Source organism: Lampetra fluviatilis, chromosome 9, assembly GCF_964198595.1.
Source record: "Lampetra fluviatilis chromosome 9, kcLamFluv1.1, whole genome shotgun sequence".
In the NCBI taxonomy this organism is placed as follows: domain Eukaryota; kingdom Metazoa; phylum Chordata; class Hyperoartia; order Petromyzontiformes; family Petromyzontidae; genus Lampetra; species Lampetra fluviatilis.
Genome location: NC_136283.1, coordinates 11,716,142 through 11,741,019, shown reverse-complemented (window position 1 = coordinate 11,741,019; position 24,878 = coordinate 11,716,142). Strand labels below are relative to the sequence as shown.

General features: G+C 48.1%; 2 protein-coding genes across 2 annotated transcripts; both read left to right on the top strand.

Annotated features, from left to right (window-relative positions):
• Positions 1 to 1,533: 1,533 nt before the first annotated feature.
• LOC144934073 (fibrinogen alpha-1 chain-like) lies at positions 1,534 to 11,757 on the top strand. The gene is made up of 9 exons (XM_078859447.1): positions 1,534 to 1,629; positions 2,973 to 3,086; positions 4,076 to 4,259; positions 4,587 to 4,732; positions 5,669 to 5,910; positions 6,790 to 6,929; positions 8,909 to 10,093; positions 10,582 to 10,739; positions 11,659 to 11,757. The coding sequence occupies exons 1-9, from the start codon at positions 1,573 to 1,575 to the stop codon at positions 11,686 to 11,688; spliced, it is 2,256 nt and encodes a 751-aa protein (XP_078715573.1). The 5' UTR covers positions 1,534 to 1,572; the 3' UTR covers positions 11,689 to 11,757.
• Positions 11,758 to 12,581: 824 nt separating this feature from the next.
• LOC144934277 (fibrinogen alpha-1 chain-like) lies at positions 12,582 to 23,093 on the top strand. Its single transcript, XM_078859957.1, has 8 exons — positions 12,582 to 12,602; positions 14,834 to 15,017; positions 15,345 to 15,490; positions 16,427 to 16,668; positions 17,548 to 17,783; positions 19,995 to 21,287; positions 21,776 to 21,933; positions 22,845 to 23,093. The coding sequence occupies exons 1-8, from the start codon at positions 12,582 to 12,584 to the stop codon at positions 22,872 to 22,874; spliced, it is 2,310 nt and encodes a 769-aa protein (XP_078716083.1). The 3' UTR covers positions 22,875 to 23,093.
• Positions 23,094 to 24,878: the final 1,785 nt, after the last annotated feature.

The window sequence follows — 24,878 nt, the reverse complement described above, 5'->3', positions numbered from 1 at the left end:
GTCAGAGTATGCCACTCGGGGAACATCAAACACCCTAACCCCGGCACACGTGCACATATCAAGGCCGTAGCCATGGAGTCAACATTGGGGGGGGGACCAAATCTTTCAGGGGGTCTGCCCCCCCCCCCCCCCACAGAAAAAAAGATCAAAATTTGAAAACTAATTTTCTGCCATTTCCTGCCTAAAATATTTTTTAATTCACTAACACACAGGATGGACTTTTTCTTTCTTTTTTACAATAATGTCTAATAGTGTATTGTATTACATTGCTCTGTTTTTTTTATTTTTTACATTTTCTTGTTTCATTGTATGTAATGGCAGATATTAGGGATTAATAAAGTACAACCATAACCACAATCATATAAACAAAAATCTATTTTCCGCAATATATTGGGGGGGGACATTTTGAGCATATTTTAATATTATAATTATGGCCTTGGCACATATACTTCTAATGTTTATATGAAACTAAATGTACATAGACAAATATACAAAGTGTATATGTAGACATTATTGTATGAGCGCACTTAAAGTTTAAATAAAACTTGCAGTGTAGTTTGTGGTATAATCCAAATAATAAAATAACCAAATTACATTGCCGTAGGTTTTTTATGATGATTCGGAGATAAGGAAGTTTCTACTGAATTTTAAATCCATTACCAAACTTTAACATCATTACCGATCACCTCATCCCCTACCACAACGTTGTGTATTATTTATGTTACAGTCCTTAAAACGATATTTCAGAGCCTTTGCTTGTAATAATTGATTTACAATTCTTTGTCAATCGACTGTTCAAAGCCTCCCAACGCCTTGTTGGTCAAAGATATTTGACCGTACTACACCATATACAGAAATGCGTTATAAATTGCATTATTATAGCTGCTATGATGTACTCTCTGTTATTAGATATACTGTATTTATTTGGAATTGTAGGCAGTCGTCCTCCAATTACAGCGGAGGGCAGAGGAGCGACGCTCACAACAACGAGCGGAGCGCAGGGCTGATAAAACGCTGAAAGTTTGCACAGTGGGGAAAGCACGGTTGTTGCATCTGCCAGCCATCTCAATCAATCCATGGTACCACCTGGGTCTGTCCTGCGAACTGCCAGCAGGCCTTCGACACTTCACGTGGCCGCAAAGTGCACCTAGCCTGGCACAGACGCCGTTGTGACGTCACCGCCACTTATTGGCGAACGGCGGTTGTTGTATTTATTTGAGTTTCACACTTACCTGGCCATACATAAAATGACAATGTAGATCATATCCGCGTGGGTTTTCGCGAAACCATGGGCTGAATTCTGCAGTAAAAAAAATTGATATCTCTGAGATCGAATTGCACAAGTCACAGTCCACCCACTTCAACCCCCCCTCCGCATCCCTCGCATCAAAAATGCTCGTCACATTTCCCGTCTAGTGCCTCCCTTCCACCCTCCCCCGCATAGTCAATATCGCTATATAAAGGCAGCATGCTCACGAAACGAAACGCGCAGGACCTACTCAAATAGTTTGCCGCTGGTTTTGTTTCTAACTCTCAACGTGGTGTGTGTGTGTCTGCGCACACCTTACCGAGATGGCCATGTCATCCAAGGTGCTGGCCTCCTTAGTCATTCTCCTGCCCATCCTCCAGGTCAGTGGTGCTTTGTCCTTACACTTTAGAACATTTTTTCCGTGACACGTTTGAGCCATTTGTCCGTATCGATGGTTAGTTCACTGTCACAGAAATGCTACAAAATTCAATAACTGACGCTCTACTTTGAAAACGGCTGCCAATTTTACACAATGTGTATCTGCTCAATGTTTTAATTTCACCAACGCATTGGAGTTGGGCACGTGTGTTAAGCTTTCAATAAATCAAGTGTAAACAGCACAATGAGTGGATGTTGCATATACTGTATGCCTATGTATTTACTGCAGTACTCTATAGAAAGTACTGTAATCAAGTATAATGTCCTGTATGTTACTGCAAATGTGCGATTTAGAGAAATTGTGATATTGACAAAACCTCCGTGGAAAATTTGCAGAATTATGTTGATAACTTCAGCTGCTGGTAAATGGTGGTGGAGATTATAACCTGTCATCTGAAATTCACAACATTCTAGTTTTTGGGTAAATTTAAATCTACATTATTTTGAGAGCTAGTGCAGGAGCGCATGGTTTTCTTGTTTTAAACTATCGTTTTGTGGAACGATTCAAATATAACAAATCTGCTGTAATAACCACGCATTGCACTGGTTTATATGGTAATGTATCAATGTATACTGCCTAGAAATGGGCACATGCTTGTACTACCTGAGTTACATTTACAGACAATTTATATCCAATTATAACTTGGTGGGAAGTCAACAAATGCTGTCCTTTAGTGCGATTGCTTCCGACTATAGAGAACAGTATCATGCCATTCATCCAGCAGCGGATTGGCAAAGGGCTGTAAATTCTTACATTTATATAAAATGCAAGAAAAGTCACTTTCCACTCACAGATATGTAAACACGATAACGTAGAGGGCAATTTATGCAGCTGGCAGCAATCGAGGGGTACATATATCCGACGATGTGTATAGTTGACTCTAATTGGCAATTAGTTACACAGAAGCTTATTGTCATGGGATTGTTATTATGCCTCTAGATAATTCAATGTTAAACCTGTGCAGGGATTGGGAGAGTCAACATCACACCAATTGATGGCAAAGATGAGGCTTCATACGTGTCAACCCATACGGTTTACCCGTATTGTTGTACAGGGAAATTATACAGCGTACAGCCGTTTCAATACGGTCAAAAAAAACTACGTCTATTTGTTTGTGTTTCTCCCTTGTGATGGGACTTTGTAGGATGGACGTTGAGATTGATAAGGGTTGAGTTGGTCTGAAATAAGGTAGGCACTGATAATGGATTGACAGGAATGTCAACAAGTGCGGTTCGTGCTCTCGATCGATGCTTACCGGCCGTGCCGCACGTCCCCGTGCTCTAGGTGTGCATTGCTGAAGAAATCAGTTTGCGAGGCCCTCGTCTGACGGAACAGCGAGCGGCCGGGCTAGGATCGTGTGCATCGGCGACAGCTGACCTCTGCGTGCACGGCGACTGGGTAAGTGGCGAACGTGGAACAATGAAACACGTATTCCAAGATCTGGCTCGTTCCAATCGGTTCACTCCGACTGATGTTTCCTTTCACTAATGGCTTCATCAGTGCCTGCAGGAGCAGCACGAGCTATGACACACATTGGTAAAAGCATAGCAGTGGACACATTTCAAGCAAGCAAACTTGACGATGTCGTGATGGATCATCGGATGCCATTGTTCACATAGTCTTGACATATGCGCAGGTATTCATGTTAGGATATGAGCATTTTGATGTCAATCCCACGTACGAAAATACACGTTTATTAATATCCATGAAAAGGTATGTATTGGCTACTATTATAGCCACAACTGGTTTAATCATTGTAACATGAAAACAAAAGCATTTCATTTTAATAATAAAAAAATTGAGGCTTGCTGATTACCAGTTTTAAGTGCATTAATGTGTTGCAATATATGTATTTGAACGAATAAGACAAATGTATTTAATGCTATATGTCAAGTGCCGGTGCTCAGGCTCCCCAGAGTGGAGAGTTGTGTGATTATCAAACATCAGGTGCGTGCAGTGCCACTGCTCCTGTGATGCTGCTGCAATACAACCACTAATATGGATCTACAACAAAAAAATTTTACGAGTGAACTACAGGAATGAGCATCGTGTCAAGTTCAGTTTGCATTTAAATGGTAATGAGACTCAATTAACAAAATGGATTAGCATCTAGTAATTTTTTCATGAAGTAATGTATTCTGAATTACATCCATATATCCTCCAATTACAGATGTTTATTTTTAGGTTTGTGGCTGCCCTAGGAATGGCTTGCCATGTTACTAAGCTTTATACTTAGCCTTGGAAAAACGCCATTCACCATTGCTAATGATAGATTTTTTTTTAATCTGCAAAATGATGAGACATTTTGAATTTAAAAGTGTACATTTTTTTTTACGCAGGAGGCAATGTCAGGAATTGGGAGCAATAATATATCTTGTCTTCCTTAGGGTCGCAAGTGCCCGAGTGGATGCCGAATGCAAGGCCTGATGACCCGCACAGAGAAGGACATTGGAAAGCGCATCGGGGACCTCACCGAGAGGCTCGCGCGGTTGGGACGCCTGTACACACAGGTGCACACGGACTTCCGCGCCGTGAGCGACACCTCCGGACAAACGCTGAACGAGCACAACGGTACGACGACGCAGGAAAAAATTTCCCCCTCTTCTGCCTTGTGAGGCGGCGGAGGACAAACTGAGACACGCTGGGAGGTCGACTGCTCGGGCGCGTAATGAGGTGCTCATAATGAATTCAAGGGTAGCCCATGAACTCTTTGAGAGAAAAAATGAAAGTCTTATGCTGCGACAGTGATGAGATATATGAATAAAATGTGACCGTGAAAAAAATAACCCAAAACCAGTTGATCTATGTTCTTTTGATTTAAATACTAAGCGTAAAAATGTATTCCGATTCTGAATGTTGCATGGGCATGACAGAGTGTTATTTGTGCTTGTCCCTCAGAACTCGAGGTACGCTACTCGGAGGTGCTCAGGGAACTGGAGAGAAGAATCATTCATCTGCAGAGGCGCATCAACATGCAGCTTCAGCAGCTCACCCTGCTGCAGCACAACATCAAGACCCAGGTCTCACAGATCCTTCGAGTGGAGGTAAGGAGATTCATAATAATGTGTGTTGATAGAGTGCAAAAGAGTGCACAGGACGCCACGGTGGCGAGATGTTAACTACCTCGCCCGGGTTCGATCCCAACCCTGACGCCTGCATATTTGGAGTTTGCATGTGCTCCCCGTGGTCGCATGGATTTTTCTCCGGGTCCTTTGGTTCTTCTCTCCACATTCAGAAAACGTGCGTTATTGGCTGCTATATATTCCACGTGATAAGCAGTTTTGTTGAACTACTATTTGTGGCCAGGTCACTCCTGAAAAGAGCTATATAGATCAGTGTGCCTTTCCTGGTAAAATAAAAAGTTTAGCTTCGTTTAGTAATTCACATCAGGGTGTTGCAGAGTGCTTCATACATGGTGATTCAAAGTAATTGTTTTAAAATGTAAAGAAAAAATGGGTTACAGAGCCGATGACAGGGGGTGAGAAGGGAGGGGAAGGGCGGGGATAATTTGCTATTCCTTTAAAACCGTCTACAGGGAGAGAATAATTACAAATCGCACGTCTGTTTGTGAGGTGATATGGGCAGGGCCAATTTTTTCACCGAGGAAGGGCACTGATCCAGAACCAGGGGCACGTAACCCATGTACACCTCACCCTCACAAGCCACCGCTGTATCAGGTGCTGGATAAACTGCACACACCGTGTACGACCAGAATAACTGTGTAATGGGTTCGAGCTAGCAGATGAGATCGGAAGGCTCACCACCACCACCATGATATCGTTATTTTACAGCCAGGATAGTTCTCATCCCAAATAAACTGCCGCCTGCTCGCTTGAGTAAGAAAACAACTTCACCTTCAATGACTTATGGTTTTTGGTAACGTAATTTTCGTGAGGTACAACCCCAGCTAGAACGGATGTGTTTTCTGTATTAATTGTTTTAATGCGAATATGTTCACTGAAATGTGTGTGCCCGGACAGCTGGACATAGACGTTGCCCTGCGCACGTGTAAGGGATCATGCGCGCGCTATATGGAGTATCGCTTGGACAAGGAGAAAAACCTTCAGCTGGAGAAGGCCGCCAGCTACATTGCCAACCTCAAATTTGACCGCTTCGAGGAAGTTGTGGTGGAAGAGACACTCAACAGGAGGGTTGAAACATCAAGCCACACATTCCAGCCAACGCCGCCGATTACGAGCGCATCAAACGTTGGTCCTCGCAGGTGAAACAAAACGCGATTAAAATTCTACACGGACGAATGTGTAGGTCACGCGTACACACAAAAAAGACAAAGATCCCCCGTATAGCCTTAACAGACTGTTGCGGCAAGTGCTGTTAGCGAGCACCTATGATGGCCAGACCGGCTCACGAGGGGGTTGGGTGGCCAGCACCACGCCCAGACTCATTTGTCTCCCTCGTGGCGATGTTTTTTTTTATGTACCACACCGGGTACTCATTTGAGACTGAGTCGACCTAGGGGAGGCCCATGACCGGTTCAGATAATCGTCACCGATGTTGGCCGTGAGCGGGAATTGAACTCGGGTAGCACAGCGTGCTAACCACCACACTACCGCACCCACACACACAGATGAACGCCAGGAATGCCAAGGCATGCGCACGGTGGATGTGATTCATACAATCGGTCACCTTCACACACTCACATATGCATGCCAAGTGCAGTTATGGGCGCAAACGACCTACCGCCGTTCGCGCTTCCCTGATGCCGAGTCACTTAACACACGCAACACGCCACGCGCCAAGGGGTCAGAAATCCCCACCACCACCACCAACCCCTCCTCCTCCCTAATTCCCGTGACAAGTGGTCCCTCCGGTGACACCTTGTGGCAGCACCAAGCAGACATTCCTCGGATCCTTCGTAAGCTCACACTGCCGTGACACGCTCTCAGCACAGGCCACGGCATAGACTACACACGTGATGATGCACCAGCCCTTCCCGTGTGCATTATACTATCAACTGTATTCTCCGGATAATAGGACACACTTTGACCCCCCACCCACCCACCCTGTGTTTCACAGCAAAAGTTTCCGATGTTAAATGCGATCACAATTGTGATGTCATCCCACGTTTTGTGCTCCACAGGGAACCTACGTACGTGGATCACGGTCGGTTTAGCAATCCAAACGAAGTGGCCCACTCGGCTTCCTCCTCCTCCACACACACGTCTTCCTCATCCTCCTCTTCACAGCCGGTGTCGCCCGATTTGGCGTTTCCACTTCCTGGTAGGACATTCCGCACTGCCATATTCAGCATCGTCAATAAAGTCATCATCATCACCATCATCTGGATTCGAGAGGCTCTCGGAATGTACCACCGCCGTGCAACTGCACACAACTTAGCCCTTATACCGGAAAAAGTCAGTGGCCATCATGTTAGGTACCAAGCAACGTCTCAATTCAGCAGCATTCCCCACACACATACACATCTTCGTTCACCGACCACTTCAGCTACCTCGGTGTCATCCTAGATTAAACTTTATCCTTCGACCGTCAAACCAACCATATCATCAGCTCATGTAATTTTCATCTGAAGGCTCTTAGACACATACGTTCTCTCATCTCTACTGAAATTGCCAACACATTGGCATGTTGCATAGTTGGGTCTCGCCTTGACTATTGCAACTCCGTCCTAGTCCGGACCTCCGCTGGCAACCTTAAGAAACTTCAAAGACTACAAAACAACCTGGCACGCGTCGTCATTGCCCACACTCATCCCCGTCTCGACTCACTAGCTTGTCTCCGTGCTCTCAACTGGCTACCCATCGCCAGTAGGGTCACATACAAGACCGCCTGCCTCTGCCACAATGCCTTCATATCTGCCTGCCCGCCGTACCTTTCTTCATTATTGACAACTTGCAGCTCAGCATACGGCAGATGCCTGCGCAGCGCGACTCACGACCTCCTCTTGATACCAAGATCCAGGATGGTCATGTCTATGCGCCGTTTCTCGGTGGCAGCCCCAACAGTCTGGAACGATATCCCTCTGCACATTCGCAGCATCACCTCAATTGCCTCCTTCAAGAGAAACTTAAAAACTCACCTCTACAATCGTGCTTTCGAGCGACTCTGAGCTTGGCTCCGCGCCTCTGAGTTGCGGCTACTACGTCTGCAAATTTGCGCGCGTTACAAATTGAACTATTATTATTATTATCGGGGCGGTGATGCAGTGGTCCAACGGTAGCGCGTCCCCTGCTCGTTGCAGAGGTTTACGGTTCGGAGCGGGCCAGCCGCTCTGGTTATTACTGCGTTGTGTATTTACGATTAATTACGCACCGTTGGGTTCACAGTGGACGTTATAGATCCCCCTGACGTCATTCGAAATGAGGAGGCTCCTCGTGTAGCAGCTTCATTGTCCACATTTGCCAAACTCTATCAAGACTCTGCAAATTACTCAATTGGGATTAGCACAGAGCAACATCACCCCACGCTGACATCCTGCTGCAGACGACGTCTGCGAAACATTGCACCTTTGCGATAGCCTTGCTTTATTAGTCTATGAGAATGGCGCGATTACCCAGTGTACTAAAAATGTTTTTTTTTTATCAGAGAACAACACAAATCGCAGGCAATGCCAGAGACAGGAAACATGAAGCCTTGTAAACTGCTCGATTTTATTTTTTACGAACATTGACCACATTCATTGTGCTTATTACAGCTATTAGCTTATTCGTGTTCAGTTTAATTGTGTCGTTAACCCACACCGCTTCATTCTTACCACAGCAAGCCAAACTGGAAAGAACATCGTTCTGCTTAGTAACATGCCTAGAATATTTACACTATGAGACCTCCTTTACCAGTGGCAAAATATAGTGATAGGTTTTTACCCTTTCAACTGGTACAAAAACTGACACCTTTATACAAGGCATCATGTTTGCTTGTGTTGTGGTTATTGCAAACATGATACCTTGTATAAAGGTGTCAGTTTTTGTACCAGTTGAAAGGGTAAAAACCTATCACTATGCCTAGAATATTCAGTACAATCATCGCTCCAGCAGAACACAAAGTCTTGCTCTAGACGCCATCATCACACTGTGTACGTATATGTGTGCATTTGTGTGTCACCAATGTATTTTGAAACACGGTTGTTGCCAATTATCAATCACTTAGCTCTGTTGATAAACGTGCGCTCCGGCACGTGGAGTTGAGTTTGTGCTGCTTTTCCCGTACTGTACGTGCTCTCTCTTCCGTCCCTTTTTTGCCAGGATCCAACACTGGCGCCAGCGAATGGGACTTCAATTTCCACGATGAAAGTACAACGGGGAACGGTCCACGTGACGAAGCTGCTGCCTCGTCGAGCGCCCACAGTCCCAGCACTACTTCCCACCACACAGCCACCTCCACCACCTCGTTCTCCTCTGGCACGAGTGGAAAGGATGTGGCGCCATTGGGCACCGGGGTCACTCATAATAGTGGGGTTCGCACTGGTGGGAGCATGATGGATGGAAGTTCATCCAACACGGGTATAGGCGGGGGCTCCAAAACCACGACCAACACGGGCAGTGTGCAGGGCGGTAGCTGGAGTACAGGTGGAAGAACAGAACCCAACACAGGCAGTGCGCAGGGTGGTAGCTGGAGTACAGGTGGAAGAACAGAACCCAATACGGGCAGTGCGCAGGGTGGTGGCTGGAGTACAGGTGGAAGAACAGAACCCAACACGGGCAGTGCGCAGGGTGGTAGCTGGAGTACAGGTGGAAGAACAGAACCCAACACGGGCAGTGCGCAGGGTGGTGGCTGGAGTACAGGTGGAAGTACAGCGACCAACACAGGCAGTGCGCAGGGCGGTAGCTGGAGTACAGGTGGAAGAACAGAACCCAATAGAGGCAGTGCGCAGGGCGGTGGCTGGAGTACAGGTGGAAGAACAGAACCCAATACAGGCAGTGCGCAGGGCGGTAGCTGGGGTACAGGTGGAAGTACAGCGACTAACACAGGCAGTGCGCAGGGCGGTAGCTGGAGTACAGGTGGAAGTACAGCGACCAACACAGGCAGTGCGCAGGGCGGTGGCGGTTACGCCGCCGGAGGAACGGGTGCGCAAACGGGGAGTGGGAGCACAAGCGCACACAGTGCTCACAGTGCTAGTGGAGGCACGAGCAGCCTAGATATGCTCCCAGCCCTTCCAGACTTTGGCACGTGGGATATGCCAGATCACTCAGACATATTCAGTAGGCGCCGTGTGTCCACATCCTCCACGACGTCATCCAGCAGTGGCGGTGGCCACGCCGGTGCTGCTGCTAGTGGTGGTGGTGGTGATGGAGGAAGTAGGTTTGGTAGTTTATTCAAAACTGATTTTGGGCCTGAATTCCACGAAGAGTTCCGAAGCATGTTGCCTGGGGCCAGCAGGTCATCATCTTCGTTGTCGTCGTCCTCAAGAAGTACGTCATCCACATCAGGTGAGGAATGACGATTTAGTTTTCAATGACGGTTGTTTTATGCATGTTTGTGCTGTTTGTGATAATAATTTAAGATATTAACGTGTGACTAATGACCTGCAATTACTTATTTATCGATATTAAATTTCAATATAGTATTATATTATTCCACTCTATCGGTATGGTTTGACATGAATAGACCTCGCCTGAGAAATATGCCCCGAGTTTTTGCCTGTGGGAAACGTGGTGACCGTACTGTTCCCTGGCGTAATATATACTGCATCTATAACAGGACCTTTGAATGCATGTCAGTTTTCAAGACTCAGAGACTAGCTGACCCATGCCAATGTCTTTCCCATGATCCTGACATGAGCACTCAATCCAGGCCACATCAGACTCAACTCGTTGTATTCTGGAGAAACGAATTCACATTTAAACCCGAAAGTACGTTTCTCCTGCTCAATGTGTTCGTGCCCCTGAAGCTCACCGTGCGAGTGTGCTCCCTCCAGGAGGGAAGACCGTCACCGAGTCGGTGGTCACCAAAGTTCTGAGCAACGGCACGACCATCACGCACCACACCAAGCACGTGTCCACGTCCGACGGAACGGGCGTCGCCAACGACGGCGTGTCCCCGCTGCTCGCGGGGAGAAAGACCAGGGCAGCACGGGTACGTGGCGCACGGACACACTGACCTGGGCGACGCATGCACGCATGCACGCGTGCGGCGGCGGCGGGCGGCCCGACGGCTCTCACACGGCCTGCTTTGTACAGAGGCGTTGACGTCTGGCGTGGGACCGGTTGTGTTGTATGTATGTACGTTGAACTTCTGTCGCACCGTACGTAGCCAACCGTGCAAATCGGAGGTGCGGTTAGGTGGACGCCAATCGCCTGTGGGACAAGTGTCGGTTATGCACAACAACAACAACAACAAAAACAACTTCTTTTCATTTAATTTGCATCATCTCAACCACGTACAGAAAATTAAAGGTGCATTAAAAGTCCATGTCGATTGCTTGCAGTGGACTGAGAGAGCAGCTTCTCAAGCACCACATGCACAGAAACGCAAAACTTCTGCCGTTCCTGCTCGCTCTCATCACGTTCGGCTGTCCTGGCTACTAGTTATATCGCAGCCAACATGTTGGTCCTGAGAACAATCGCAAACCTGCCCTCCTTTATCCCGCACACTCATTGCACCTTCCTCATTGTGCACGTGTCTTAATATTCAGCATATCACAGTTACGCAGATGTACGCCAGCTTACATTGCTCAGATATTGAGCGTTTGCGAACTCATACAAAATGCCAAATTATCCTGTGTTTGCGTGTTACGTCAACTATACACCCGCATAGACTGTATTGAACTTATTTTGTTGTACGCGAGAGGGGAGTGGAGGGGCGGTGGTTAGCAGGAGTGTGCTAGAGTCCGACTCACGAGCACGAATAACATCAGTGGCGAGCGTTATCTGGACCGGCCCACAGTCATCAGCAGTCGATGATGATTCGGTATTGGTCAATTGCATTTTTAAGTTTCACTGAATATGATTGAAACAAATGAGATGTGTGTGCTTTTTTTATCACTGTGTTACAGAGACGAAGAGCCAAGGCTACACGACCCTGACATGATCATCGCTTCCATCCCGATTAGTTCAGCCATCCAACTGTGATCAACTGCAAAGGCTTCGTTGTCCGTGGCTTCCTAAATTTAAACACAATTGAAAAGTACACTTTACTAAGCTACTTGCTTTATATGGTTAACAATTCTGCAATCTAAATTCGTGCAAAAAATATGTTTTCAAAAACAGCACGCGAAAACACGTTGTGAAATGTGACCTGTTGAGAACGTGGCACGACTAGAGAAGAAGACTTTGGTAATCTTGTGCAGGCAATCACAAAATCAGAAAATGTTACCTTGGCTCGCGATGGTTGTGAGAATGCGTTCCTCACATCCGTGCAGCCCAAAGTGACTGCACGCAACACAATAACACCTGGTGCGTTACGTGACATGTTGGAGATTTGAAGGTTGTATTTTCTTGCAATGCCTATTTCGAGGAATGTTATCTGTGTTGCACCAACTGAATACGAGACGTGTTTTGAAGAAGTACACTAAAGCAGATGGATTAATAGTAACAAGCTTTGCAGTTTGCCAGAAATTATGGAAACATTAAAAATATATATTTCATCAGCAGTCGACTGTCTACTGTTCGCTGGCTGTGCATCCAATAAAGAAAATTTCCCGCATTTACCCATTTGAATCCGTTAGCATTGTTTGAGTGGGAGACCACGCTTTAGAATATCTCTCACAATGGGAGCTGCTGTGTGTTGGAATGTCATTCTTTAATATTCTGCACATGTGAGTATACATCGGCCAACAGCCTGAGCGTGGGTAACCTGGGCTTTGGAAGTTCACCCCAGGTGAGATCGAAAGAAAGGCTATGGACAATGTGATCACGATTGCTGCGAACCCTTCGCGCCTATGAGCCCCTGCAGGATTGGGGACGTTACCAAGAGATGATGGCTCCGCTCACGTTGGCTGTGACTCCAGGCTGTGCATAATACTGGTAGGAACCCACTGGTTCCACCAGCCCACAGGGGATTATTGTGTACGTCCGTCCGTCGTGCAGGGAGGGGCTGGGTGGGGAGGGAGGGGTTGGGTGGGGAGGGGTTGGGTGGGTAGGATGGGGCTGGGTGGGGGGGCTGGGTGGAGAGGGTGGGGCTGGGTGGGGAGGGTGGGGTTGGGTGGGGGGTGGGAGGGAGGGGTGGGGAGGGGCTGGTCACCCCCTGGTGCCCTTATAAAACTCAACGTTTAACCCACTCACGCCGGCTTATGCCCGCCCGCACAGTCGGGCATATTTGCGGAATACACCACGCCGCCGTTGACCCTGGCCATTGACCGAGCAACCCAACGTTCCTACCAGCTCCTTCCGCAGGAATGTGTTAGGCGCCACCGTGGCAAGATGTTATCTACCTCGCCTGGTATCCAGGAGGTCGTGGGTTCGACCCTGATCATAACGCCTGTCTATTTGGAGTTTGGAAGTTCACCCCGTGGTCGCGTGGATTTTTCTCCACGTCCTCCGGTTATTCCCTCCACGTTTATAATCATGCGTTTAGATCATTTGGCTGCTATACAGTTCCACATGATAGGCCACTTTGTTGAGCTATCATTTGTGCCCAGGTGGCTTCTGTTAAAGAGCTATATAGCTCAGTGGGCCTTACCTAGTAAAATAAAACAGTTAATGTTGAATTTTTTAGATAGTTTAAAAACTCCTGCCCCTCAAGGCCATCGGTGTCTACTAAGTGCCCGGTAAACATGTGAAGTATTGGAAAATGACGGCAGGAAACTCCTTGACGGGAACACACTTCTTTTATTAAATCTTGACTTGTAACAATACAACGCGTGGCCTCTCTTCTTCACAATGCGCTTCTCTTGACTCTGGATTCTGTGCTGCCGGCTCTCTGTGCCTCGTGTAGACTCCGCGCCTCGGCTACACTCCTCTCTCGCCTCGTGTAGACTCTGCGCCTCTGCTACACTCTCCACTCGCCTCGTGTAGACTTTGCATCTCTCTCTCTGGCTACACCGTATGCATACTCGGCTCGTGTAGACCTTCCTCTCTCTCTGGCTACACCGTATGCATACTCGGCTCGTGTAGACCGTTCTCTCTCGCTGGCTACACACTATACATTACTCAGCTCGTGTAGACCATTCTCTCTCGCTGGCTACACACTATACATTACTCAGCTCGTGTAGACCGTTCTCTCTCACTGGCTACACACTATACATTACTCAGCTCGTGTAGACCGTTCTCTCTCGCTGGCTACACACTATACACTACTCAGCTCGTGTAGACCGTTCTCTCTCGCTGGCTACACACTTATACCTTACTCTCCTCTACTCTCCATTACTCTCCATTACTCTCCTCTCCGGGCTCTATCTCTGCACCTTCGTCTTCATTCTTAGATGGTTCCACTTCTGCCCCTGCTCCTCTGTGCATCACCTTATATACCCCTTCTTCCCGGGAGACGGAGCGGATGCGGACCTCAACGTCGGCACCGCTCCTCAGTTACCCAATCCCCACGCGCTATCCCTACGATCCGGTTCCGCTCAGCGCGTGTTTCCACTCCCCGACCAATCACACCGCGCTGCTACCCGATCACTCCCTCTGGGCGCGTCACCGGCACACAGCCAATCAGCAGCACTACCCCCACCCGCGCACTGACGCCTGCTCCTCCCCGTCAGCGCGCGTCACCACACACACACCCGTACATACGCGCTGGCACACGACATATACACCCAGCGCGTATCACCACTACATCACCCCCTCCCACATAGCTCGCAGCCGGCCCGGCTGCTAACAACAACCAACCGCGACGATAAAACGACAACCAACAAAAAAAATTTTTACGAGTGAACTACAGGAATGAGCATCGTGTCAAGTTCAGTTTGCATTTAAATGGTAATGAGACTCAATTAACAAAATGGATTAGCATCTAGTAATTTTTTCATGAAGTAATGTATTCTGAATTACATCCATATATCCTCCAATTACAGATGTTTATTTTTAGGTTTGTGGCTGCCCTAGGAATGGCTTGCCATGTTACTAAGCTTTATACTTAGCCTTGGAAAAACGCCATTCACCATTGCTAATGATAGATTTTTTTTTAATCTGCAAAATGATGAGACATTTTGAATTTAAAAGTGTACATTTTTTTTTACGCAGGAGGCAATGTCAGGAATTGGGAGCAATAATATATCTTGTCTTCCTTAGGGTCGCAAGTGCCCGAGTGGATGCCGAATGCAAGGCCTGATGACCCGCACAGAGAAGGACATTGGAAAGCGCATCGGGGACCTCACCGAGAGGCTCGCGCGGTTGGGACGCCTGTACACACAGGTGCACACGGACTTCCGCGCCGTGAGCGACACCTCCGGACAAACGCTGAACGAGCACAACGGTACGACGACGCAGGAAAAAATTTCCCCCTCTTCTGCCTTGTGAGGCGGCGGAGGACAAACTGAGACACGCTGGGAGGTCGACTGCTCGGGCGCGTAATGAGGTGCTCATAATGAATTCAAGGGTAGCCCATGAACTCTTTGAGAGAAAAAATGAAAGTCTTATGCTGCGACAGTGATGAGATATATGAATAAAATGTGACCGTGAAAAAAATAACCCAAAACCAGTTGATCTATGTTCTTTTGATTTAAATACTAAGCGTAAAAATGTATTCCGATTCTGAATGTTGCATGGGCATGACAGAGTGTTATTTGTGCTTGTCCCTCAGAACTCGAGGTACGCTACTCGGAGGTGCTCAGGGAACTGGAGAGAAGAATCATTCATCTGCAGAGGCGCATCAACATGCAGCTTCAGCAGCTCACCCTGCTGCAGCACAACATCAAGACCCAGGTCTCACAGATCCTTCGAGTGGAGGTAAGGAGATTCATAATAATGTGTGTTGATAGAGTGCAAAAGAGTGCACAGGACGCCACGGTGGCGAGATGTTAACTACCTCGCCCGGGTTCGATCCCAACCCTGACGCCTGCATATTTGGAGTTTGCATGTGCTCCCCGTGGTCGCATGGATTTTTCTCCGGGTCCTTTGGTTCTTCTCTCCACATTCAGAAAACGTGCGTTATTGGCTGCTATATATTCCACGTGATAAGCAGTTTTGTTGAACTACTATTTGTGGCCAGGTCACTCCTGAAAAGAGCTATATAGATCAGTGTGCCTTTCCTGGTAAAATAAAAAGTTTAGCTTCGTTTAGTAATTCACATCAGGGTGTTGCAGAGTGCTTCATACATGGTGATTCAAAGTAATTGTTTTAAAATGTAAAGAAAAAATGGGTTACAGAGCCGATGACAGGGGGTGAGAAGGGAGGGGAAGGGCGGGGATAATTTGCTATTCCTTTAAAACCGTCTACAGGGAGAGAATAATTACAAATCGCACGTCTGTTTGTGAGGTGATATGGGCAGGGCCAATTTTTTCACCGAGGAAGGGCACTGATCCAGAACCAGGGGCACGTAACCCATGTACACCTCACCCTCACAAGCCACCGCTGTATCAGGTGCTGGATAAACTGCACACACCGTGTACGACCAGAATAACTGTGTAATGGGTTCGAGCTAGCAGATGAGATCGGAAGGCTCACCACCACCACCATGATATCGTTATTTTACAGCCAGGATAGTTCTCATCCCAAATAAACTGCCGCCTGCTCGCTTGAGTAAGAAAACAACTTCACCTTCAATGACTTATGGTTTTTGGTAACGTAATTTTCGTGAGGTACAACCCCAGCTAGAACGGATGTGTTTTCTGTATTAATTGTTTTAATGCGAATATGTTCACTGAAATGTGTGTGCCCGGACAGCTGGACATAGACGTTGCCCTGCGCACGTGTAAGGGATCATGCGCGCGCTATATGGAGTATCGCTTGGACAAGGAGAAAAACCTTCAGCTGGAGAAGGCCGCCAGCTACATTGCCAACCTCAAATTTGACCGCTTCGAGGAAGTTGTGGTGGAAGAGACACTCAACAGGAGGGTTGAAACATCAAGCCACACATTCCAGCCAACGCCGCCGATTACGAGCGCATCAAACGTTGGTCCTCGCAGGTGAAACAAAACGCGATTAAAAATCTGCACGGACGAATGTGTAGGTCACGCGTACACACAAAAAAGACAAAGATCCCCCGTATAGCCTTAACAGACTGTTGCGGCAAGTGCTGTTAGCGAGCACCTATGATGGCCAGACTGGCTCACGAGGGGGTTGGGTGGCCAGCACCACGCCCAGACTCATTTGTCTCCCTCGTGGCGATGTTTTTTTTTATGTACCACACCGGGTACTCATTTGAGACTGAGTCGACCTAGGGGGGGCCCATGACCGGTTCAGATAATCGTCACCGATGTTGGCCGTGAGCGGGAATTGAACTTGGGTAGCACAGCGTGCTAACCGCCACACTACCGCACCCACACACACAGATGAACGCCAGGAATGCCAAGGCATGCGCACGGTGGATGTGATTCATACAATCGGTCACCTTCACACACTCACATATGCATGCCAAGTGCAGTTATGGGCGCAAACGACCTACCGCCGTTCGCGCTTCCCTGATGCCGAGTCACTTAACACACGCAACACGCCACGCGCCAAGGGGTCAGAAATCCCCACCACCACCACCAACCCCTCCTCCTCCTTAATTCCCATGACAAGTGGTCCCTCCAGTGACACCTTGTGGCAGCACCAAGCAGACATTCCTCGGATCCTTCGCAAGCTCACACAGCCGTGACACGCTCTCAGCACAGGCCACGGCATAGACTACACACGTGATGATGCACCAGCCCTTCCCGTGTGCATTATACTATCAACTGTATTCTCCGGATAATAGGACACACTTTGACCCCCCACCCACCCACCCTGTGTTTCACAGCAAAAGTTTCCGATGTTAAATGCGATCGCAATTGTGATGTCATCCCACGTTTTGTGCTCCACAGGGAACCTACGTACGTGGATCACGGTCGGTTTAGCAATCCAAACGAAGTGGCCCACTCGGCTTCCTCCTCCTCCACACACACGTCGTCCTCATCCTCCTCTTCACAGCCGGTGTCGCCCGATTTGGCGTTTCCACTTCCTGGTAGGACATTCCGCACTGCCATATTCAGCATCGTCAATAAAGTCATCATCATCACCATCATCTGGATTCGAGAGGCTCTCGGAACGTACCACCGCCGTGCAACAATGGTTCACTGCACACAACTTAGCCCTTATACCGGAAAAAGTCAGTGGCCATCATGTTAGGTACCAAGCAACGTCTCAATTCAGCAGCATTCCCCACACACATACACATCTTCGTTCACCGACCACTTCAGCTACCTCGGTGTCATCCTAGATTAAACTTTATCCTTCGACCGTCAAACCAACCATATCATCAGCTCATGTAATTTTCACCTGAAGGCTCTTAGACACATACGTTCTCTCATCTCTACTGAAATTGCCAACACATTGGCATGTTGCATAGTTGGGTCTCGCCTTGACTATTGCAACTCCGTCCTAGTCCGGACCTCCGCTGGCAACCTAAAGAAACTTCAAAGACTACAAAACAACCTGGCACGCATCGTCATTGCCCACACTCATCCCCGTCTCGACTCACTAGCTTGTCTCCGTGCTCTCAACTGGCTACCCATCGCCAGTAGGGTCACATACAAGACCGCCTGCCTCTGCCACAATGCCTTCATATCCGCCTGCCCGCCGTACCTTTCTTCATTATTGACAACTTGCAGCTCAGCATACGGCAGATGCCTGCACAGCGCGACTCACGACCTCCTCTTGATACCAAGATCCAGGATGGTCATGTCTATGCGCCGTTTCTCGGTGGCAGCCCCAACAGTCTGGAACGATATCCCTCTGCACATTCGCAGCATCACCTCAATTGCCTCCTTCAAGAGAAACTTAAAAACTCACCTCTACAATCGTGCTTTCGAACGACTCTGAGCTTGGCTCCGCGCCTCTGAGTTGCGGCTACTACGTCTGCAAATTTGCGCGCGTTACAATTTGAACTATTATTATTATTATCGAGGCGGTGATGCAGTGGTCCAACGGTAGCGCGTCCCCTGCTCGTTGCAGAGGTTTACGGTTCGGAGCGGGCCAGCCGCTCTGGTTATTACTGCGTTGTGTATTTACGATTAATTACGCACCGTTGGGTTCACAGTGGACGTTATAGATCCCCCTGACGTGATTCGAAATGAGGAGGCTCCTCGTGTAGCAGCTTCATTGTCCACATTTGCCAAACTCTATCAAGACTCTGCAAATTACTCAATTGGGATTAGCACAGAGCAACATCACCCCACGCTGACATCCTGCTGCAGACGACGTCTGCGAAACATTGCACCTTTGCGATAGCCTTGCTCTATTAGTCTATGAGAATGGCGCGATTACCCAGTGTACTAAAAATGTTTTTTTTTTTTATCAGAGAACAACACAAATCGCAGGCAATGCCAGAGACAGGAAACATGAAGCCTTGTAAACTGCTCGATTTTATTTTTTACGAACATTGACCACATTCATTGTGCTTATTACAGCTATTAGCTTATTCGTGTTCAGTTTAATTGTGTCGTTAACCCACACCGCTTCATTCTTACCACAGCAAGCCAAACTGGAAAGAACATCGTTCTGCTTAGTAACATGCCTAGAATATTTACACTATGAGACCTCCTTTACCAGTGGCAAAATATAGTGATAGGTTTTTACCCTTTCAACTGGTACAAAAACTGACACCTTTATACAAGGCATCATGTTTGCAATAAGCACAACACAAGCAGTCAAAATGCAAACAAAAAGAAACAACTCTGATAATGATAATGATATGCACTGTCCTTGAAGTTGATTGGTCCACACCCGAGACAGCTTTTTGTTAGAGCCTAGTCTCCATTGGTGTTGGACCAGATGATGCCAAAAGGCATACAACTCAAAAACAGCGCACTATCAGAGTATTGAGAGCTCGGGGTAAGCATTTACACTATGAGACCTCCTTTACCAGTGGCAAAATATAGTGATAGGTTTTTACCCTTTCAACTGGTACAAAAACTGACACCTTTATACAAGGCATCATGTTTGCTTGTGTTGTGGTTATTGCAAACATGATACCTTGTATAAAGGTGTCAGTTTTTGTACCAGTTGAAAGGGTAAAAACCTATCACTATGCCTAGAATATTCAGTACAATCATCGCTCCAGCAGAACACAAAGTCTTGCTCTAGACGCCATCATCACACTGTGTACGTATATGTGTGCATTTGTGTGTCACCAATGTATTTTGAAACACGGTTGTTGCCAATTATCAATCACTTAGCTCTGTTGATAAACGTGCGCTCCGGCACGTGGAGTTGAGTTTGTGCTGCTTTTCCCGTACTGTACGTGCTCTCTCTTCCATCCCTTTTTTGCCAGGATCCAACACTGGCACCAGCGAATGGGACTTCAATTTCCACGATGAAAGTACAACGGGGAACGGTCCACGTGACGAAGCTGCTGCCTCGTCGAGCGCCCACAGTCCCAGCACTACTTCCCACCACACAGCCACCTCCACCACCTCGTTCTCCTCTGGCACGAGTGGAAAGGATGTGGCGCCATTGGGCACCGGGGTCACTCATAATAGTGGGGTTCGCACTGGTGGGAGCATGATGGATGGAAGTTCATCCAACACGGGTATAGGCGGGGGCTCCAAAACCACGACCAACACGGGCAGTGTGCAGGGCGGTAGCTGGAGTACAGGTGGAAGAACAGAACCCAACACAGGCAGTGTGCAGGGCGGTAGCTGGAGTACAGGTGGAAGAACAGAACCCAACACAGGCAGTGCGCAGGGCGGTAGCTGGAGTACAGGTGGAAGAACAGAACCCAACACGGGCAGTGCGCAGGGCGGTAGCTGGAGTACAGGTGGAAGAACAGAACCCAATACGGGCAGTGCGCAGGGTGGTAGCTGGAGTACAGGTGGAAGAACAGAACCCAATACGGGCAGTGCGCAGGGTGGTGGCTGGAGTACAGGTGGAAGAACAGAACCCAACACGGGCAGTGCGCAGGGTGGTGGCTGGAGTACAGGTGGAAGTACAGCGACCAACACGGGCAGTGCGCAGGGCGGTAGCTGGAGTACAGGTGGAAGAACAGAACCCAATACAGGCAGTGCGCAGGGCGGTGGCTGGAGTACAGGTGGAAGAACAGAACCCAATACGGGCAGTGCGCAGGGCGGTAGCTGGGGTACAGGTGGAAGTACAGCGACTAACACAGGCAGTGCGCAGGGCGGTAGCTGGAGTACAGGTGGAAGTACAGCGACCAACACAGGCAGTGCGCAGGGCGGTGGCGGTTACGCCGCCGGAGGAACGGGTGCGCAAACGGGGAGTGGGAGCACAAGCGCACACAGTGCTCACAGTGCTAGTGGAGGCACGAGCAGCCTAGATATGCTCCCAGCCCTTCCAGACTTTGGCACGTGGGATATGCCAGATCACTCAGACATATTCAGTAGGCGCCGTGTGTCCACATCCTCCACGACGTCATCCAGCAGTGGCGGTGGCCACGCCGGTGCTGCTGCTAGTGGTGGTGGTGGTGATGGAGGAAGTAGGTTTGGTAGTTTATTCAAAACTGATTTTGGGCCTGAATTCCACGAAGAGTTCCGAAGCATGTTGCCTGGGGCCAGCAGGTCATCATCTTCGTTGTCGTCGTCCTCAAGAAGTACGTCATCCACATCAGGTGAGGAATGACGATTTAGTTTTCAATGACGGTTGTTTTATGCATGTTTGTGCTGTTTGTGATAATAATTTAAGATATTAACGTGTGACTAATGACCTGCAATTACTTATTTATCGATATTAAATTTCAATATAGTATTATATTATTCCACTCTATCGGTATGGTTTGACATGAATAGACCTCGCCTGAGAAATATGCCCCGAGTTTTTGCCTGTGGGAAACGTGGTGACCGTACTGTTCCCTGGCGTAATATATACTGCATCTATAACAGGACCTTTGAATGCATGTCAGTTTTCAAGACTCAGAGACTAGCTGACCCATGCCAATGTCTTTCCCATGATCCTGACATGAGCACTCAATCCAGGCCACATCAGACTCAACTCGTTGTATTCTGGAGAAACGAATTCACATTTAAACCCGAAAGTACGTTTCTCCTGCTCAATGTGTTCGTGCCCCTGAAGCTCACCGTGCGAGTGTGCTCCCTCCAGGAGGGAAGACCGTCACCGAGTCGGTGGTCACCAAAGTTCTGAGCAACGGCACGACCATCACGCACCACACCAAGCACGTGTCCACGTCCGACGGAACGGGCGTCGCCAACGACGGCGTGTCCCCGCTGCTCGCGGGGAGAAAGACCAGGGCAGCACGGGTACGTGGCGCACGGACACACTGACCTGGGCGACGCATGCACGCATGCACGCGTGCGGCGGCGGCGGGCGGCCCGACGGCTCTCACACGGCCTGCTTTGTACAGAGGCGTTGACGTCTGGCGTGGGACCGGTTGTGTTGTATGTATGTACGTTGAACTTCTGTCGCACCGTACGTAGCCAACCGTGCAAATCGGAGGTGCGGTTAGGTGGACGCCAATCGCCTGTGGGACAAGTGTCGGTTATGCACAACAACAACAACAACTTATTTTCATTTAATTTGCATCATCTCAACCACGTACAGAAAATTAAAGGTGCATTAAAAGTCCATGTCGATTGCTTGCAGTGGACTGAGAGAGCAGCTTCTCAAGCACCACATGCACAGAAACGCAAAACTTCTGCCGTTCCTGCTCGCTCTCATCACGTTCGGCTGTCCTGGCTACTAGTTATATCGCAGCCAACATGTTGGTCCTGAGAACAATCGCAAACCTGCCCTCCTTTATCCCGCACACTCATTGCACCTTCCTCATTGTGCACGTGTCTTAATATTCAGCATATCACAGTTACGCAGATGTACGCCAGCTTACATTGCTCAGATATTGAGCGTTTGCGAACTCATACAAAATGCCAAATTATCCTGTGTTTGCGTGTTACGTCAACTATACACCCGCATAGACTGTATTGAACTTATTTTGTTGTACGCGAGAGGGGAGTGGAGGGGCGGTGGTTAGCAGGAGTGTGCTAGAGTCCGACTCACGAGCATGAATAACATCAGTGGCGAGCGTTATCTGGACCGGCCCACAGTCATCAGCAGTCGATGATGATTCGGTATTGGTCAATTGCATTTTTAAGTTTCACTGAATATGATTGAAACAAATGAGATGTGTGTGCTTTTTTTTATCACTGTGTTACAGAGACGAAGAGCCAAGGCTACACGACCCTGACATGATCATCACTTCCATCCCGATTAGTTCTGCCATCCAACTGTGATCAACTGCAAAGGCTTCGTTGTCCGTGGCTTCCTAAATTTAAACACAATTGAAAAGTATACTTTACTAAGCTACTTGCTTTATACGGTTAACAATTCTGCAATCTAAATTCGTGCAAAAAATATGTTTTCAAAAACAGCACGCGAAAACACGTTGTGAAATGTGACCTGTTGAGAACGTGGCACGACTAGAGAAGAAGACTTTGGTAATCTTGTGCAGGCAATCACAAAATCAGAAAATGTTACCTTGGCTCGCGATGGTTGTGAGAATGCGTTCCTCACATCCGTGCAGCCCAAAGTGACTGCACGCAACACAATAACACCTGGTGCGTTACGTGACATGTTGGAGAATTGAAGGTTGTATTTTCTTGCAATGCCTATTTCGAGGAATGTTATCTGTGTTGCACCAACTGAATACGAGACGTGTTTTGAAGAAGTACACTAAAGCAGATGGATTAATAGTAACAAGCTTTGCAGTTTGCCAGAAATAATGGAAACATTAAAAATATATATTTCATCAGCAGTCGACTGTCTACTGTTCGCTGGCTGTGAATCCAATAAAGAAAATTTCCCGCATTTACGCATTTGAATCCGTTAGCATTGTTTGAGTGGGAGACCACGCTTTAGAATATCTCTCACAATGGGAGCTGCTGTGTGTTGGAATGTCATTCTTTAATATTCTGCACATGTGAGTATACATCGGCCAACAGCCTGAGCGTGGGTAACCTGGGCTTTGGAAGTTCACCCCAGGTGAGATCGAAAGAAAGGCTATGGACAATGTGATCACGATTGCTGCGAACCCTTCGCGCCTATGAGCCCCTGCAGGATTGGGGACGTTACCAAGAGATGATGGCTCCGCTCACGTTGGCTGTGACTCCAGGCTGTGCATAATACTGGTAGGAACCCACTGGTTCCACCAGCCCACAGGGGATTATTGTGTACGTCCGTCCGTCGTGCAGGGAGGGGCTGGGTGGGGAGGGAGGGGTTGGGTGGGGAGGGGTTGGGTGGGTAGGATGGGGCTGGGTGGGGGGGCTGGGTGGAGAGGGTGGGGCTGGGTGGGGAGGGTGGGGTTGGGTGGGGGGTGGGAGGGGTGGGGAGGGGCTGGTCACCCCGTGGTGCCCTTATAAAACTCAACGTTTAACCCACTCACGCCGGCTTATGCCCGCCCGCACAGTCGGGCATATTTGCGGAATACACCACGCCGCCGTTGACCCTGGCCATTGACCGAGCAACCCAACGTTCCTACCAGCTCCTTCCGCAGGAATGTGTTAGGCGCCACCGTGGCAAGATGTTATCTACCTCGCCTGGTATCCAGGAGGTCGTGGGTTCGACCCTGATCATAACGCCTGTCTATTTGGAGTTTGGAAGTTCACCCCGTGGTCGCGTGGATTTTTCTCCACGTCCTCCGGTTATTCCCTCCACGTTTATAATCATGCGTTTAGATTATTTGGCTGCTATACAGTTCCACATGATAGGCCACTTTGTTGAGCTATAATTTGTCGCCAGGTGGCTTCTGTTAAAGAGCTATATAGCTCAGTGGGCCTTACCTAGTAAAATAAAACAGTTTATGTTGAATTTTTTAGATAGTTTAAAAACTCCTGCCCCTCAAGGCCATCGGTATCTACTAAGTGCCCGGTAAACATGTAACGTCGGTCCAATGTTGGCACGTGGTTGGAACCGTTAGCCGAGTGCTCGCCCAACGTTCCGTGTTTTAACGGAGGAACCATTTGCAACCGTCTTCTTGGTTCTTTCGGTAAAGTCACGTAGAATGGAAATAATAAAATAATAAAAATCAAACTTAATAATCAAATAATAATAAAACACAATGTTTTATTTTTATTCTTTTATTATTTCCATTCTACGTGACTTTACCGAAAGAACCAAGAAGATGAATCCCTGCAGTCACGAAAGCTTTAAATCGAACCATTTGCAACCGGTTCAGAGTTGTGTTCGTATTGAG